Here is an 18,526-nt window from a genome sequence, read left to right as displayed (position 1 = left end):
CGTACCTCCCTAGTACTCCGTACCTCCCTACCAGTATGGCGTCGCTCCAGTTAGGGAGCTAATTATGTGCCTGTCCAAAATTATACGAAAACCCTCAAACTATTTTTTACTCGACAACAAAATATCACAGCACCCTTTATATCGAACAAATGAACCAAATACATCGTTATTTATTTATTCTTTTATTAAATTGATATATTTCTTTAAAAAGTTTGAAGATTCTCATCAGTCATATTGAAGGAAGCCTAGCGGCTAGGCTGCTAACCGGTCGGGATGTCGGGATATCGTCCTCAATACATATATATACACGGTCAATGGGGTAACTATGGCAACTATACCGTTGCTACTACAAAATAAATCGTATTATTTAATAGTTACAACAACGACAATTATTATTATTAATATAATATTTATTATACATTTATGTTAATTTTAAAACTGCCTTATTGCTGTTGATGTGGGGGGAAAATACTCATTTAAAATAATCAAACTGTTATTTTTTTATATGTAATAACGATAAGTCCAAATTATAGTTAACAAATGCGATATAGAAACTAATTTTGATTAAAGATGTATGTTGATATTTTACCACTAGATGTCACACTTTCATTTTATTATACAGCCCTTGCAGCTATTTTCCGCACAGGTATTAATCATAAAGAACAACTGAGAGTTATATTATTAAAATGTGGTACAATAAATAAATACATTTAAACCTTTCAAACCTTTTTTTGTTTTTTTAAACAGAAATGAAATTAGATTCGGACTTTTAGGGAACCAGTAATCTTATTACATTTCAACATGAATCTCTCATCTTATTGGCCTTCATTTTGTGGCTAGAACAAATATAATAATGAAATTCATCTGAAGGTTTGTGAGAATCAGCAGATGAGAGATGAGAGATTCATGGTCCCCAAAGAAAATTGGTCATTCTTTCCAAATTTCTGTTCTTTCAACCTGCAAACCTTAGCTGTGCTTCTTTCTGCACTATTTTCTTTGCATGAGAATTTTTATATAAAACTATAGTGATTTCTTTATCTTTCTTAAAAAAAAAGTAAAGAAAAGATACTTGTTATATGTTTTTCATAAAGAGCAGTTATATTTTCAATCAGAGGAAAATATGTAAAATTATTTAGGCACCATCAAAAAAAATCCCTGTCTGAACTTCAGCTTCTGTTAAACAAAAGAACAAAAAAAAATAAAAAACACCAATTTTGATTTGTCAGATTTTATTTCAAGATACCTGCCTCAACAACAAAGCCTCTCGAGGCTCGACAAACATTCATCGTTTCGTGGCATGTCCTTTACATGTCAATCAATCATTCATGCCGGGCATTCACCACCTCAAATAAAGCTAAGAGCACAAGGAGATTCGCATTAATTCCATAATATAATTGTCTATGTCATGTCCTAAAACCAAAATCAGAAGCAGTAAAACATCATCCACAAGGTCTTCACAGTGATAGTGCAAGTCATCGTAAAAACAGGCTTAAAAATTCTCAGTAAAAATCAAAAAACACAGGTTTTAAAAACAAAATAAGTGTTATAGCGTGTGTGTGTACATAAAACAAAAACGTCGGCACCACGTCAGCGTTGATTCCTAAGCGGTGCAAAGAGAAGCTCAGACTTCTCCGCAGTTTCCACGGCGGGAGAAGGAATTTGATCTGAGGCTTTAAGGGTTTGGTAGTAACTCTTCTAGTACCCGCCGTAACACACGGAGTCCATGGCAAACTGGATGCTGCAGGAACGGACGACAAATATACAGTTACTATTAAATACCTCAGTTAATTTAAATACAGGAACAGGTGATGATCTATGACTTCCAAAGATTAAGTCTTATGTTAAATAAATTAAGACCAGATGGAAGTGATGGAAGCATTAGATGAATTATTAACTTATTTCTAATGTTAATACATGTACATTCACTGTTCAGCCATAACATTATGACCGGCACAAGTAAATAACACTGATTATTGTGGTTATCATGGCTCCTGTCAGTTGAAAAACAAATTTAAGGCAGCAAGTGAGCATTTTCTCCTCAAAGTTGATTTAAGAAGACAAGTAGAAGAAAAAAACTTAAACTTCAGTTCTTGTCGGCCAGTATTATTAAAAGTGGTCCATGGGTCATTTATGTGAAAAAATGAATACGGGTTCTGATAGACAGGAGTCAGAACACACCATGGATCACAGTTTGTTTTGTGTGGGGTTGTGTAGCCCCCCCGTCCACTGATGACAACTTCTACTATAGATGTCATCAGACCTGGACCAATGAGGATCACGTTTTCTTTTACATTACTTAGATGGTACCACGATGCCTTGTTGTTGTCATGGGGCTGTGATTAGTCTGCAACAATGTTCAGGATCTATCCACAAAAAAAGGTCTGTACCACTTAAATTTATCTAAATACAAAGAAGGAGGACTTTTAATGTATAAATTAAATGTTCTTTTAACGATTAAGGGACAAGATGTGCAGTCCTTTTCAAGTATGTCAATTAAATTATAAATGGTTTAAATTATAAATGGTAAGAATATTGATTTTCCTTACTATTTGCTACAACTATGTGCTTTTTTTAACCTCCTGAAACCCCACGTCCTCATATGGGGACGTTAAGTTGTACTGTGGTAACTTCATTTTAACTTTTATCCTCATATCCACATACTAGTTGGTGTAAAAACATGACAGTGGTCATTTCAGTGGATTCATCCTGCAGCAAGAATGCACAAAACCTCATCAAATTTTACAGCTGAAACTTATTTATGTTTATTAACTTTTCTAGTTTAATATGATGCACAAATGTAACAAATTCCATCCATTAGTAACGAGCTATAACTGCACTAATTAGCAAATACTCATTTGAGGACATTGGGGTTTAATTATTAGCAATTCTGTCTTTGCAAAATCATGTTCAGTTTTATATTTTGTTTCAAATTGGTGACTTTATTATAATTCACAGTGAAATAATCCCCGTGTCCACATATGGGGACATATTTTTTCCAACTTTCTGTTCAAATACGATGCTTAGTTTGTATAGCTCTTAGGTTCTGCTCATCCCAAATACTTTGGAGAAATTAAAAATTCATACCAAACTAAAGCTCAGGTTTCAGGAGGTTAATAGTCTTATTTAAATTTTCTTGACGAACGTTTATTTTCCTTATTTACATATTCAAAATAAACTTCTCATTCATTCTATACCTAATCCTGATCAAAGTTAATGCCCTTTAAAATATGAATGAGTTTAACTTTCCCAAAGGTAATGTCTTTTTTCTGGGAACTATTTTCAACAGTGGATTAATTTATATTTTTCTGTTCTAGAAAAAAATAAAATAAAATGTAGTAAATTACAGAATATAGCTGGTCCTACTGGTATTTAGCTTTACTGACCATTACAGAGCCATGAACAGCTGGAGTCCACATTTAACCAGAAACTCACCACATGACGACAGCTGAATGAAAAGAAAACGTCACAGCAGAAACTGTCTGGTTTCAGTGTGGATGTGGACCGTACCTGTCTGCAGAGTATCTCCTCTCACACAGGTTCACCAGAGCGTACAGATGTCTCAGAGCGTACTCAAACTGAAACACAACAGAGCGTCACGCGTCAGAAAATAGCGCCTAGAGTCTGTTTTACATTTTTAAATGATTTCCCCTCTTTGTTGTTTCTGATGGACTTTAATGTCAAAGAGTTCCTGAGGAAAGAGGAACTTCTCTTTAAATAAACCCACACAGCCGCATAAAAGCACCTGGGAAAACACTTTGATTATATTAAATAATCGAGGATTTCCCTTCACCAGGCTGATGAGTTCATGTTCTCATGATGACCTAGCATATACACATATACACAAATATTAAATCCATTTTACCAACATGAAAATTTAAATTCTGAGGTGACAGATCAATAAACATGTATTTATTTTTCTTATCTTTCTATTGTTTCCATATGAATTTATTGCTTCTCATTTTCTATGGATATATTTTTAATCTATTGTTCACTTGATATTTTATTTACAGTATCTTATTTATGAATTTATTTTGCTATTATTAATTGTTTTTTATTATTTTTTAATCAAATTATCCTTTCCAACAACAAATTATTTTATTTTCTTGTTTATTTTTACAAATACATCTTAACAACTAGAAGATCACTATCCTTTGTCATTAGTTTTTCTTATATTTTTTACTTATTCAGTGATTGATTTTTATTCTTGATTTAAATAAATAATAATAAATAAATTAAACACAAATATTACAGATGTATTGCTTTAGTCCAGTAGAATTATTTTTTCCATCAATGGTTTATTTTCCTGCTTATTTTATTCATTACTGTCCAATTTTCTTTGTTATATTTTATTTTTATTTAATTTAATTTAATAAGTATTTTCCAACAAAGAAATCACACTATGCATTTGTGATTTTGGAATAATAATAATAACAATAATAATAACACACACACACATATATATACATATATATATACATATAGAAACAAATTTACCTGGAATATTTTTTCCATCTTTGAATCACAAATATTTCTCTCTTTCAGGACTCAGGAGCTCTGTGGCTCAATATAACTTATGCTTCGTCTGCCTGGATCAGTGAACATAGAGTAAATCTAACACCAGCTGATGAACAGCATGTGAAACACATTTGCGTTTTCTTTAGGACGTTAGGAGCAAACTCGACATGTGAGTTTCAGACCAGTCTGGTCAAACCTGTGACTCATCAAACAGAGCTTACGCTTCATGTTCAGAGCCGTTTATTAGAGAGAGTCTGGCCAACTAGGAATGGAGCATCTGAGCTATTCCTCTATGCTGATTGGTTCTGAGCTGGTCACGTGTTTCATGGGCGCCATGTTGGATACATCTAACCAATGTCCATCCATAGAGAAGTGGCAACAACAGAATATTGGATTAAAAGTTAAAATATGCCCCAGCGCTCATTCATATGAACCTTGATCTCAAAAACGGCACATGACAAATGAAGTTTGAAGTTAACCTACCCTTATGCTAGCCTTTTGCTAGCCTTATGCTAGCTAGTTATCTAGACTAAAGGCTTAGAAACATAGCAGCTACAATCACATATGCTGTGAAACCCATGTGTTCATGTAAATTATGTCCATCTAGATAGGCAAATTTAACTGATACGTACCTTTGCCTCAGTTATTACTAAGTTATTATGGTTAGATATTTAAAGTAAGTAGACACTGGGATATCTAAGTGAGGGCCTTTTACATATTAACAGAGGTTGTCGATAACATTTATAGGCCCGTTAATGATGAAAATAAGACATTTATTTCAACATAGGGTTACACTGTAGAATCTTCCCTCCGTTGTAGCAAACATGGCGCCCTATGGTTTGTCATACTCTCTCTAACATACGGCTCTGGTTGTGTATTTGTAAGGGGGGCAGCGCGGACTCTACCTCAGTCTTGTGCCAGTTGAAGCAGTTGTGCTTGTAGTGGTTGACTGCAGCCTTGTAGCACTGGTGCTGGGACAGCTCGGCCCTCTCGTTCAGGACCTCCGCGGCGATGACCTTGTTGCCGGTCACCAGCTCGACCACCCTGTGCATGCTGTCAGCCATCATCTCCCTCACCTGAACGCACAAAGGTTGGGGGAGGTCACGGGAAACGTGCGACCTGTGCGGTTCGTGTTTGGGCGGCGACTCTTTACCTTGAGGTGGGCGTTGATCTCCATCAGCAGACCCCTCGCCTCCCTGATATCGTTGGACGCCATCAGCTTCCTCTTGAGGATGGCCATGGGGACGTCACGGCTCGGGGTCAGATCCGGATCGGCGACTGGCGGCAGGGTCATTGGAGGGGCGGCGTTCTCGTCTTTGCCGTTACCCTGGAAAGCTATGACTTTCATGTGAGCCATGGTCTGCAGAGAGAGAAAGCAAGAACAGAGGAAGGAAACGGACAGTCTTTAAACTGCTGCATCATCACGACTGCCTGTCATCTGGACCTAAAATAAAAACAGCACTTCCTTTACGTTTGGGTTCATGGTGGACGTTTACTCAACACTTTCCCTCCTCCGCTGTTTTTCTCACCTTGTTTCCAAACTGCTGGACGTGGCTGGTGTTTGTGTGGCTCTTTACAATCTTGAACTGCTTCTGCAAAGTTTCTTTAGCCAGGTCCTCCTGAAATGAAGAAAATAAAAATACAAGGCGTGGTTTACTTTCTGTTGAAGAAGGTTCTTTTTTTTTCTTTTTTTTTTCTGGGGCTCTCTACTGTAAAACCACACCTGCTGATAAACAAACGACTCAGGTTCATATCCCGCTGGTTAAAAACAAGACACCGATGCTGCTACGTTCACCACTTCCTTTTCCTGTATATCTGATACCAGGTGTTTAGAACAGAACAGAACAGAAAGTTAACTGTCAATGGACTTAATATAGTTTGAGCAACTCATGTAGGAGTCATTAAAAGGCAACAATGAAATGTCACATTGTTGTGTAAAACCCTGTTTGTTTTACCTGGGGATCTCCAACCATTTGGGTAACTGCAGAGGTTTTCTTTGCAAGCACAATTCTCAAAGAAATTCCATTAGCCTTATGGCCTTATTTTCTGTTATCTTATTTTCTGTTATCTACAGGTCGGGGAGTTCATGCTTTACCATGTTTCCCTGACAAACTTGGTCCTAATCCAATTGACACATTTCTCTCCTTCAATCCAGCGTCTGAGAGCGCGCTCTCAACATTACACCGAAATGTCACCGCGTTGTCGCATTTGACGTTGGACGCGGCCAGGTTGGCATGGGAACGGTGATCTACTAGGGCACTGGATGGCTGCTGACCGATCCATAAATCCTCACTACGTGCAAGACATTGCTTCATAAAGTGGTTCATAGAGCTCAGGTGGCACCAGCGCTGGTTACGCCGTCTAGTCCTGCAGCACTTTAAATGAGCCCTTTATAACGCAATCAGCTGCAAAGCAATGGACGACAAACAAACAGCTGCTCACCAGTGGACGTTTCAAGCTCTGGTTGCCTAGGTAACCCCCTTGTCTTGTATATTTCCCAAATTGCGTCCAATGTCCAGGGAACTCAGACCATCATTTGTCAATCAATTGTATGAGGAGCTTCTATCGGTTGTGGCCTCAAAGTTTGGATTAGTTCAACTTAATACCTGCACTTTCCCACCCATGATCGCAACTTAATCATAATAATAATGTATTGGTTTTATATTCCTATTTTAAATGCTACAACTGAATGCATTATTCAAACTACATGGAGCATACACCTGGGGTGGGGATAGGGTGGAATTGAACCACCAACCTTTCAGTTATTGGACGACTGCTCTGCCTCCTGAGCTACTGCCGAGCTGGTTTTTACCAACGCTGCATTATCTCCTCTTGCTGCATTTTGGGAAAACTTTCTCTGATGACACTTTAGAGAGATGATACTGGTACCACTCTCATGTCTGTGAAATGTCTCAAAGACTGGGAAAGAGAGGAAAACAGCTTGACCGCACCCTCCAAACGTTTAACAGGATAATTCCTGTTAACGTACCTTCACTTGAGCTCTATTTGTCTGCACCTTTGCAAAAACTCATAATTTTTTAGATGATCATTCATTTCGAAATAGAGAGACAGCTGCCATCTAACCACATCCTCAGCGAGAACTTCCCTTTTCCATGAATCTTTACGATGAGAGAGTCACATTAGCCACATTTATGGTAACAAATTGCAGCAATCACCATGTGACTGTGGATTACTCGAAGGGGTTTAGTTGCTTCCTCCTCTTCCCAATCTTTGCGTTAAGCTAAGCTAACTGCTCTGGACTTGTAGAGTGTTGAGAAGATGTTCCATCCGAGGAGTAGCTTCTTCAGTTGTAAGGGACAATTTGGAAGTTGACGTTCTCTCAGAGAAGACTCTGAGAGAGGAGTGTGGGAAGCCATCTATGCCAGACTGGAAAACCGTCTCTAAACAGAGGAGGTGGACAGAGATATAATCTGTCACCAATTTACAGAAGTCTCAAACCCGTTTAAAACTTTGAGACTGGAGCATCTTTCATAGGGGAAGTGGTTAAGGGACCCACCACCCGCCCACCTCAGTGACAGGTAAGTATCCAGCTGTTCATGGGAATTGGTTGCACCAGTTTCTGGTTCCTGAGAAGAAACAAGTCAGGCAAGTTCCCTTATGCGCCCTTATGGTGCGTTGCTTTTGTGGCTGGAATTTGCGAACTGAAACGCCCCTCGAAGTCAAACTTTCTCCACAGAAAGTCATAGAATCTGCGCTAAATATGGGTAAAAACGATAAACTTTTAAAACCAAAACACGTGCGAAACACCAACGTGGCGAACTGGGATTAATAATCTACTTTTTTCTACATTTACATTAAACAAACTCCTGAGTTGGTTCAAGCTATCTGTTCCATTTACAATTTGTGGAACTTAAATGGCCTTAAATTTAGTTTAACATAATATAAATAATATAAATATAAATAATATCGTAATTATTGAACACACCAAGTTATATTCTTACAAGGCAAGCGCCTTCATGGATGCGGCCGTCTAGTTTTCCGACTTCTGTAACTGTGGAATACCGATAACTCATCGTCAGCGCCGGATTCCAGCCTCCGAGGTGAAAGAAAACGCACATTTAGAAATGAAGAAGCTGCTCGGTTGAAACGTCTCCTCAAAACTCCACGAGTCCAGCTGTGGTTAAAACGCCTCCTGGGTCACCATGAACCTGGACGACTGAGACCCTTCACAGACCTCGCTGGCTGTCAGGTATTAACTAGCACATCTCGTTGTCTCGACTTTTCCCTTGACATAGATCGATGATCACCCACCATGTCAGAGTCCTCCATCCAGTTGACGCTGTACCAGTCGCCCAGGTAGGTCTCCCTCTTCTCGTCATAGTAGCAGGCGTACGAGGACTCGTGAGCGTTTGCGGCTGTGGTGGCGTAAACTAAGAAAGAAAAAAAAAAAAACAATCTCACTTTATGCTGACAAAATAAACTACAGGCCACAAATAAAGGAATAAGAATTATGGTCGTCACATGACGGCCAGACACATGACAGGATGACTCATGAATATACATGAGATGACAAAATATCACATGAGTTTATATTGACTCCATAGAGATAACCACACTCCGATTCTTGGCTCCGGTTTTGCTTTTTTTATTAAATGTAGGTGAAAATCAAAGAGTCACGAGGGAAAGTCAAGTTTATGTTGTTTACGTAATGAATCACCAGATTATCTCTGTTTTTGCTCCTTATCTCAAACCTACCGTTGATGTCAGCGGGTAGTTTGGTCATCATGGACCCGGACTCACATGCTTCAATGTAGAACACCATCTATGTGGCGGGAAAAAAAAAAAAAAAACAGAAGCAGATGAGATGACACATCATCATATGACTGATCACCTGAACACTGTAGGACATGTCCACACCTGCCGACCTAAAACTTCAACAACTGTGTGTTTTTCCACGTACCCTTTTGTATTTCTTGTTGTCGTGCATGTATTTAATGGTGGTTTGGAGGTCGTCAACCTGGAGCTGCACGCAGAGAAAAGAGTTTACAGGTGAATCACAGGTGTCGAAGCATTTCACTGGACAAAGCCCCCAAAATAAAGGACACAATAAAGACGGTCATAGTTTTATAGTTCTGGGAATGACTCTGATTCTCTGAACCGACCACAGACTCTATTATCACGGCTGAGGGTCAAAGATTAGTTTCTGTAAAATAAAAATATAAAAATAAAAGTCCGTAACCAAGGCCGTGCCAAACTTTCCACTATTAATCAGGCTAATATTAACCATCTCAGATAAGCCTCAAACATTAGCAGCACACACAGTATTAACTAGTATTTCTCTAAACATCAGAATAAAAACAAAATGCCTCAATATCAACAAACCGGATCAGTCAGAAGGAATTTTAAAACAGATTGAAAGGGGCGGTGTACACATGTTTAGAACAAATCCATTCTGTCTGGACATGTTTAGTGGAGTGAAAACATCATGTGACGAGTTTCTAGGAGGGACAGAAAGTGATTTTAATAAAAAAAAAAAACTAATGAGGCAGCAGCTTTGATAATATGCAAGAGCTAAAACTTCCTCTTCGTCTGTAGTGTTTCCTGCAGCCAGAACCACTTTGTTCTACTGTGGCTCATCTATTCATGTTCTGGGGCATGTTGATGCATTTATATATATCATCTCATCAGATCATTTAATTTAGCGTCCATGTAAATTTCGCAGGTTCTTGGTCATGAACCAAACACATTAAACTTCACAACGTATCCGACAATCGGTCACTATCTGTTTGCAATTCAATACTTTTTGTATATATGCCAACACTTGTATATTGTTTATTCTATTCACTTTTTGTCCTTATTATTTGTCTCTTGTTATTTAGCTTTTGCACTCTTTATTCTTGTTACTTTTCTGCACCTATGGATGCTGCTGCAAACTGCAATTTCCTCATTGTGGGACAAATAAAAGGTTTTTCTATTCTATGATCAGTGTTCAATAGAAACTAAAGGGATGTCTGACTTATTAGAAATCATTCTGTAAAAGATCTGACATATGTCCATTGACTAATGAACTGCCAGCCACTGCTTTTCCATGTGGAAAATGTCAGAATGCTAAAATATTTCAATTATCTGAACGAACAGGTGGAACAATAAATATAATAACAGTTAGTTCCTCGTCTTTAAAGTGACACGTGGATGGTTTGTGTTAGTTGCATCGAGCAGGAAGTTAAAAAAACGCTCACGTCATCATTAGGGAAGGCGAGAATACCAGGTGCCCCATGATCAGTGAAGTACACAAAGACGTTATCCTTGGGTCCGCTGCCAAAGGAAAAAAAAATAAATATATGAGGTTAGTAATATGAGAAAATAAAAACTTGATAAACCAGATCTGATGTTTTTCAGGTTGTCTGGCTTCATGTTCCGTTTTGCTCCTCACTTGCCTCTTCAACACTTTGCCAGAGCCGCCACGGACACCGGAGGCGTCGCCCTTCAGGACGGCCAGGAAATTCTCCGGAGTCACGTCCTGCGGGGGCATGAGACGCGCGGTCAGAAATCACAACGTTTGCAGAACACAGATTTGCACTTTCGGATAAATATTTGCGCTGAAGCACTCGCCTCCCCGGTGTAGTCTTTAGGAACTCCCTTGTAAACGTCCGTACCGTTTGGCCTGTTGATCAAAACGCCAGGGGTGGGGTTTCTGGGGGGGGGGGGGCACATGATTAACAGAAGGAAGTGAATATGGCTGACAAAACACTTATGGCAAAATGACAATGCAACCGATGAATGATAATGATTCACCGATCCGGTGACTGAGCCAGACTGTGGCCGGTGTGGATTTTTTTTTCTCCTTTCACTGCAAAATAACATGTTTGACACTGTGCTGCCACAGTAACATGTGAGTACGTCAGTCAAAGTTTTGTTTTTGCAGGAAGGAAAATCAATGAAGTCAGAAACTGTTTGTGCACCCTCTACGAGAAACTAACTGCACTTATGACGCGAGTTATTCATTAACGACAAACCAAGTGGGCGCTCGTTATAACGTCAGCGATACAGGCGCATGACACAGGTATAAAACAGTCATGGTTGCGTAATGTCTTTCTAAGACACGGCCTACTTTTTGAGGCACATATGCCATCGATCGTTGGGCGCTGAGGTGTGTAAACAATTGAGTTGAACAGCATTCCTCTGAGTATCACGGGTTACTACTGTTAGATTAATCAGCAGCTCGGATGAAAAACAATTATCTCAACCTGTAACTCAAAGGCTGAACAAATGGGACAAATGTGCAGTTGTGTGCAGTTTTACTGGCATGAAGAGTTTGTTTCTCATCCAATTAAAAGACGTTAAATTGAAAATTACAATTAAAATCAACCACAGAACATCAACACACGATAACGTGCAACAACATTGTGTTTGACGCTGTGAGATGCAACTTCCAGCTGCAAAACGGACAGATCTCCTTTCACTACTGCTCCCCATGTCAGCAATACACGAAATTGGTTCCATGTGACTCGTCTCTCTGAAGGACACGGTGCAGACATGCCACAGCGACATGACAAATACCAACTTATGTGATTCCTCTGTGTCTACAGATGACCAGACAGGCGGCGGTGCAACTTAGTTCGAGTGTCAAGGATCTAGAAATATGCTCATGGACGTCTCCATGTGCCCGTGAAGAGAAGTTGTAGCTTTGATTCAACTATTCGGTGAATAAATGAGTCTTTACATGTGATTGAGAGGCTGGAATAATCCCATTTTTTTTAGCACTTTTGACTGAAGAACTATTTTATAACTTAACCCAAGCAAGTTTTCAGGATTTGAGCTGTTTGACTGGATAAAACAAACCAACAGAGGATGGATTTCTTTAACTGTTCTACACACAAATCAATCAAAACATGTTTTGTAAGAACATTTGCTATGTATTTTTCAAATGCGTGCACCACAGTAAATAACACAGATGAAAAGCTTTTTAAATAGAATGTGATAAGACCAGAGAAAAAACCCTTGTTTTAAACTTGAACTTGTACATTTTGGGACTCTGACGAATATATAAACATTCTGCACAGGACAGGGACAACCCGAAACACTGTGGGGTTTTTGTTTTTCTGCATGATGAGAGAAACGAAAGAGCCAACTCACTGTTCATTTTGAGCCAAGTCATCGTACATCATGACCACAATCTGCTCGTCTGGGATGCCATTTTTGTGCACGATCTGGTATGCATGGCAAGCGTCAGCCTGAAAGATGCAGGGTAGTTTTTTTTTTTTTTTTTAATAATATGACGGGAAAACAAATTCAGAACATGCACTGTGGAGGAGGGGGAAGTAAAATTACACTATGAAAGCAGAGAAAGTAAATGAGTCATGCGCAGTTTGACTCACCTGGTGCCTGTAGTTGTACCATCCGTTGGAACCGGCCACAATAACAACCCAGTGTTTCCCAGAGTCCGGCTCTTCTGTGGGGAACCCGAAAACCAGCCCGACCAGGCCGAGCAGGGCGATAAGGACTAACCGACACATGCTCTCAGCTTCTCTGGCTGTCCTGTATGGATGACAGGGCGGGGGGAGAAAAAAACAAACAAAAAACAAACTATTTTTAAATTCCCTCTTATAATAAAGTTGGTTTTAGACTGCGAGGAAACATGAAACCACACAAACAACTGATGCCTGCCTGACATGTCACATGACTATCCATTCTGGGATAGGTGAGACTAGCACAGCAAGCTAACTTGAGAAGCCGACTCTATTCATTTTTTTTTTTTTTTTCAAGCTTAAAAAGAGTCGGGGGAAATTAAAACAAGCTCTGCATGTAAAGAAAGGTTTTTTATTACCTTTATTTTCTTCGAGATACACAGCTCAGGAGCGGCTCCGTGAACGTGAACAACAGCCGCAGCGCTTCGTTTATATCTGACGTCGGGATAAACAGGAAATAGGAATTCTGCCGCCGCAGCCAATCAGAGCGCTGCGGGGGCGGGGCCTTACTGTAGACAGTCACGTGAACCAGGGTTAATTAATAACAACAGATAGATAGATAGATAGATCTTGCTTATTTCGGTAATGTACTTACATTCATACTTTTTGACATGACCTCAATATTTTTATTTTAAATTCCAAAGTAGATTCCTCATTTACATAAAGAATTTCAGCATGTACTATTTACTTTGTCTGAAAATTACAGAAAATAAGACTAGACAAAATATATGTAATCAACCGTCTCACAATTACAACCAAATTTAATATTCACTGTTCCAGATTTGCTAACCAATGACTACATATTGTTTTTAAAGCCATATTGATCCTGTTTAGAAAATATTTAAAAAAAAAACAAAAAACAAAAACAAAGCAACCAAAACAAGAAGTTTGAGTGAAAAATATAATTTTGCCTGAACTTTATTCAACCTCAACCCATTTTATTTTGTTTTTGGTTATTTGTTGTATTTTTGTTATTTCTTTTAATTTTGTAACTGTATTTTATCCTGACCAGTTTTGCATTGTTGTACTTTTTCTGTATATATTCTGTCAATGAAAACAAAACAACAACAACACAAAGGTTAAAAAAGTTTTAATAAGTACAAATACAAATTTACAATGCATTTTTCTTTTATTTTTATTTTAGTAAATAATCCCTCAGGATGAATACATAAATTTGTGCTCCCTTTGTCTCACTATAGTCGTCCTTTTGTGTCCCACTAATTGCCTGGAGTGGGGTCAGCTTGTGTCTCTTCAGATTAAGTCTGTCTCTTTGTGGTTGTGTAGATGTTTTGGATTTCTCTGGAGCTGCTTAGGTTGTCTAGCTTGTGTTTTGTGTATATATTTAGTTGTGTGGCATCTCTCTGTGTCGACTCTTGCCTCTGAAAGACTTTTACATATCTCAGGGTTGTTTTGTGTCTTTCTTTTGGGTCACTTTACATCTCTTTGCTGATCTCGGGGTTGTTTTGTGTCTCTTTATTGTGACTTTGTGTCTCCCTGAAGCACTATTACTTGCCTTTGGGTTCGTTCTGTGTCCTTTTGTAGTAGCTTTTTATCTCGTTGGGTTCATTTGCATGTCTGGAATTGATTTCTTTACTTGTATTTAGATTAGTTGGGATCTCTTTGTAGCGGTGTCTCACTTCTTTGTGGTTGTTTTGTGTCTTTGAAGTGTGTTTCCTTGATTTTGCGGTCAGTGTTTGTTGTGGTCTCTGACGTCGGTCCATTTTGTACTGTACTGTACTACAGCTCTAGTTACTAGTTACTGCCCAGATTAAAATTTTCCATGTAAAAAAAGTTGAGGGGAGTAAGAATGAAGCAAAGTATAAAACAAAAAAAGAGTAGTTTGGCTTAAATTTTAATTTATGAAATTGCCGTAACCTCCTAAGAGACAAGCATTTGTTTTGAATGCATCTTAATATCTTCAAGATAAGATTAAGATCTTTAAGTATTTGGGATTAGTGGGGCCAGAAAAGTATAAAAATAAGCATCATCTTTGAACCCTAAGTTTCTTTTTTTTAAAATAAATAAATATGTAGACACAGGGATTATTTCACTGTATATTACAATTTAAGTCACCAATGTGTAACCAAAAAAAAAAAAAAAAAGTTTATTTTAATGCAAAACCAGAATTGGAAGCAATGAAATCTCAAGGTACTCAAACAAATACTTTGGAATTTATTAAATTTTCATGTCATATCAAACTAGAAAAGTTAGTAAGAATAAATAGTACAGTGTATGGACACTTCACTACTAGTACATGGCAGACAAAAGGTCTAAATGAAGCAGAATAAGCTGCAACAAACCTAAAATGTAATGTCCCCGTATGAGGACACCAGGTCTCAGGAGGGTAATGTCCTTCAATTTGTTGTAATACTGCACTATTGTGACTAGTGGACTCGGTTGCTGCTTAGATTTCCCTCGCGTATCGTCTCTTTAAGTACAGGTTTCAGGTCTTAAAAGAGGTAGCAGGGTTGTAACGTAGATTTAACCGAGTGACTTTTACCCCTTGATTAAAAACAAACAAACTCTGAATACAGCATCAGTTCTTGTTGTCACGGATCCACATATTTTCTGCAGATGGTTCAGGAAATCTGTCCAGGAACTGATTATCTACTTAGATTTTCTGCGTTAAACAAACCCAAGGCCAGAAAGGGAAAACGCTCCATTTGATTCCTTACAGAGAAACTCTCAAGTGTCGTCATGTGGCTCATTAAAACGCTGAGAAACCTCCGTGAGTTATATCCAAACAAAGCAACTGAAAGACACACTGGCTATTATTTGTTATTCTGACTGAAACCACCATGAAAAACTATTTAAAACGATTTTAAATTACTAGTAAAGTAAAGAAACATTATTTTCCTACACATTTCTGCCTTCAGGTCATTTACAGACAAAAGCACTGGATTAGAAATACAGCACTGACATATATATGTTAAGTGTGGTGAATTCTGATTTAGGATTAATGTGACTTAAGATGTATACCAGAGGATCAATAAAAGGAGGCTGGAGCATTTAGAAGAGGCGTATTAAATACAGCAATAAATCAAACTTTTATTTCTCCATATAGAAAAAGAATTAAGTTAAATAGTGAAACAGTCCATCAAAAAATGCGGCATCTTGTTTTCAACCAATGGTCCTTAATACATTAACCTTTGTCCCAAAAAGAAAAAAGGAAAAATAAAAGATGTAATAAAGTGTAAATACCATGTTCACAGTAATAAATATTGAAAACAAAATCTTTTATACATTGACATTATATATATATATATATTTGTGTAAATATATATATATATTTATATATAGAAAGAGAGATATAATCATATACAGTAAAAAGTTATTTTCAAGTTTATCAAACATAAAATATTCAAATAAAAATGGCTGAAAAAAGAATGATGATTGCATTTTTTTTTTCATTCCCAAGGCATCGGTAACCATGGCCATTCAGAGTCTGTAATAAATAAAACGTGACATTATCTAAAGATTGTAGTGCATCACTGTAAATTAAAAAAAAAAAAAAAAAAAAAAAAAAAGAAGGATTATAGTGCAAGTTCTCTCTTTTTTTTTTTCTTCCTTTGCGCAAATTAATCTTGCAAATTTCAAAAGTAATCCGAACGAGGAATGACAACAACAACGAAGCAGAGTCAGGTGAGCGGAGAATCGTCGAGTCTCCGCGCAGCAGCTTTCTCTGCAGTCTTGGCAGCGGGAGGAAAAAAAAAAAAAAAAAAATAAAAAATGAAATAAAATAAAAATAAAAAGTTCTCACGTGTATGAAACCATGGCAGATATTCAATAGATTTATTTGGCAAATCATTTAAAAGACGAACAACACAGAAGAAAAATCTCCACGCGCTCCGTACACTCAGCTCTGTCAGTATTTCCAAGAAAATCGTCGGTGAAATGCATAGAAAATTAATTACCAGTAGCAAGAATTAAACTTAAGGGTTGTTTTACTGTCATGCAGCATTTTCTGAGATGCAAAAGCAAGGCAGATACTGTGGATGTGTGTCGATGCAGTAAAGCATGTTGGATAAATGTAGACCTCTACCTGTGCTTGCACTTTTTCCCTGGCTTCCTTTCCCCCTCAGAGATAAAGGAACGAGGGGGGGGGGGTTTGTCTGCAGGCTCTTGCATCCTGCTCAAAGTCAGGAACGCCTGGCTTCGTCTTTGCACAAGCTTGAAAGTGTGTGTGTGTGTGATGTGTGTGTGTGTGTGTGTGTCTGTGCTCGCTTGTCTCTCACACCTCTGCACCCAACTCAATGACCCCAGTCTCAATAATGGGCACTAGCTTATCTTCCACCTGTACCAGCAGGATGGTCTTGTCGATATGGGAGCGATTGGCTGGGTCTCGGCTACAAGGCACCCACCGGTGAATCACCTGGCAAACACAGGAGGCAGCGTCCAATCAGATTCACGAGGCATTTACGACGGAGCAAGTGGGTCAGAGGGTGGGGGGGGGGGGGGGGGGGGGGGGGGGGGGTTTAGGGCAAAAGAAAATAGGACAAACAAGTTAATCATAGAAAAATCACATTTATAGCACAAGGGCTCAGGGCGCGTGCGTCATGAGACAAACATGTAACTCGTCTTTACGTGAAGGTGAGGGAGGGTAAACTCACATGTCCTTCCATGCCCTCCAAAGGGCTCCAGTCTCTCCAGCAGGTCCGTCCTGCCCTCAGTCTCACGGTCTCGTCAGGCCACTGCAGCTCCTTCCGCTTCGATAAGTTGATGTTCTCCAGCACCTGACTCACATCCACAACCTGGGAGACGATGGACATGCGCACGTTAGTGGAGCTGGATGTAATGCACCACCTGACAGGATTTAATTCCAGCTATAGACCCCTTCACGGTTTATGAAGAGTGTGATGTTTAATGAGTGGCGGGGCTTAGCTGGAGGCAAACAAATCTCAAACACTGCAGCCTGTAAACGGCGGTTAGCATATTATACTGTTTTGGCAAGAATGGACGAAGAAAAAAATTAATATTTTAGGGAATATACTAATACACTCACTCCACTATAATACTAGTATTATTTTAAAAAGTTGACGACGATTTGCCTAAAGGAGGACACAGAGCGGACGAAGTCTGGTCCGTCTTTATCAAGTGAAGCCTCTCCAACAAAGATATTACAAGAAGTAAGTGGAAACACTGTGGAGGGAAACGTAGTAAATGCAACTTCTGCTTGGACACCCCTGAAACATACAGCTAATAAATAATTTGGCATTTGAAGGGGCCGACCCAGTTAGGAACAAGTGGAACAAACAACCTAGCAGCAGAAATACGCTTACATTTACACTTCAAGTACATCTCACTATTTGCGCTCACGTAGGAACATTTTTAGACGCCAGAAAACCGTTCATCATTGCTTCAGTTCCTGTTTCTGGAAGTTTGAGTGAAGCCTGTCTTTCAGCCACAGATGAACGTTGTGCTCTTGTGGGTATTTTACGGCCACACAGCGTGCGAAACGAGGCAACAATTTTTTTTTCGCATGTTACAACTAAAACACTTGGAGGATGAATTATGGTCTTTCCTGAGTAGTTTTGCTTAAATTTAAGTTTTAGCTGAAACATTCAGCTAATGTTGCATTAGAT

The 18,526-nt window shown here is 38.6% G+C and overlaps 2 protein-coding genes across 6 annotated transcripts in view; both read right to left on the bottom strand.

Annotated features, from left to right (window-relative positions):
• Positions 1-1,212: 1,212 nt before the first annotated feature.
• Positions 1,213-13,429, bottom strand: lgmn (legumain). Its single transcript, XM_047610764.1, has 14 exons — positions 13,304-13,429; positions 12,855-13,014; positions 12,613-12,710; positions 11,089-11,170; positions 10,914-10,996; positions 10,716-10,791; positions 9,437-9,499; positions 9,232-9,298; positions 8,788-8,906; positions 6,045-6,134; positions 5,669-5,875; positions 5,421-5,591; positions 3,508-3,575; positions 1,213-1,738 (listed from the first exon to the last, which is right to left on the bottom strand). Exons 2-14 carry the CDS (start codon positions 12,990-12,992, stop codon positions 1,696-1,698), a joined length of 1,305 nt encoding a protein of 434 aa, XP_047466720.1. The 5' UTR covers positions 12,993-13,014; positions 13,304-13,429; the 3' UTR covers positions 1,213-1,695.
• Positions 13,430-15,967: 2,538 nt separating this feature from the next.
• The window catches only part of pcnx1 (pecanex 1), a 32,651-nt gene continuing 30,092 nt past the window's right edge, over positions 15,968-18,526 (bottom strand). For all 5 annotated transcript variants that reach the window (XM_047610727.1, XM_047610728.1, XM_047610729.1 and 2 more), the window contains 2 exons: positions 17,555-17,695; positions 15,968-17,316 (listed from right to left, as the gene is read on the bottom strand). In XM_047610727.1, coding sequence (XP_047466683.1) covers positions 17,176-17,316; positions 17,555-17,695 — 282 coding nt within the window. In that variant the 3' untranslated portion in view covers positions 15,968-17,175. The remainder of the gene's footprint in view (positions 17,317-17,554; positions 17,696-18,526) is intronic.

The sequence above is a fragment of the Mugil cephalus genome, chromosome 17 (assembly GCF_022458985.1).
Source record: "Mugil cephalus isolate CIBA_MC_2020 chromosome 17, CIBA_Mcephalus_1.1, whole genome shotgun sequence".
Classification (NCBI taxonomy): Eukaryota; Metazoa; Chordata; class Actinopteri; order Mugiliformes; family Mugilidae; genus Mugil; species Mugil cephalus.
This window is presented reverse-complemented; position numbering and strand designations above follow the sequence as displayed.

Excerpts from the sequence above, each read along its gene's own strand:
- lgmn (XM_047610764.1), bottom strand. The coding sequence starts at position 12,992 with ATGTGTCGGTTAGTCCTTATCGCCCTGCTCGGCCTGGTCGGGCTGGTT. Across the intron at positions 10,997-11,088 it reads CTAAAGACTACACCGGGGAG|GACGTGACTCCGGAGAATTT; the intron begins GCGAGTGCTTCA and ends ATGCCCCCGCAG. Across the intron at positions 5,592-5,668 it reads AGATCAACGCCCACCTCAAG|GTGAGGGAGATGATGGCTGA; the intron begins GTAAAGAGTCGC and ends TTGTGCGTTCAG.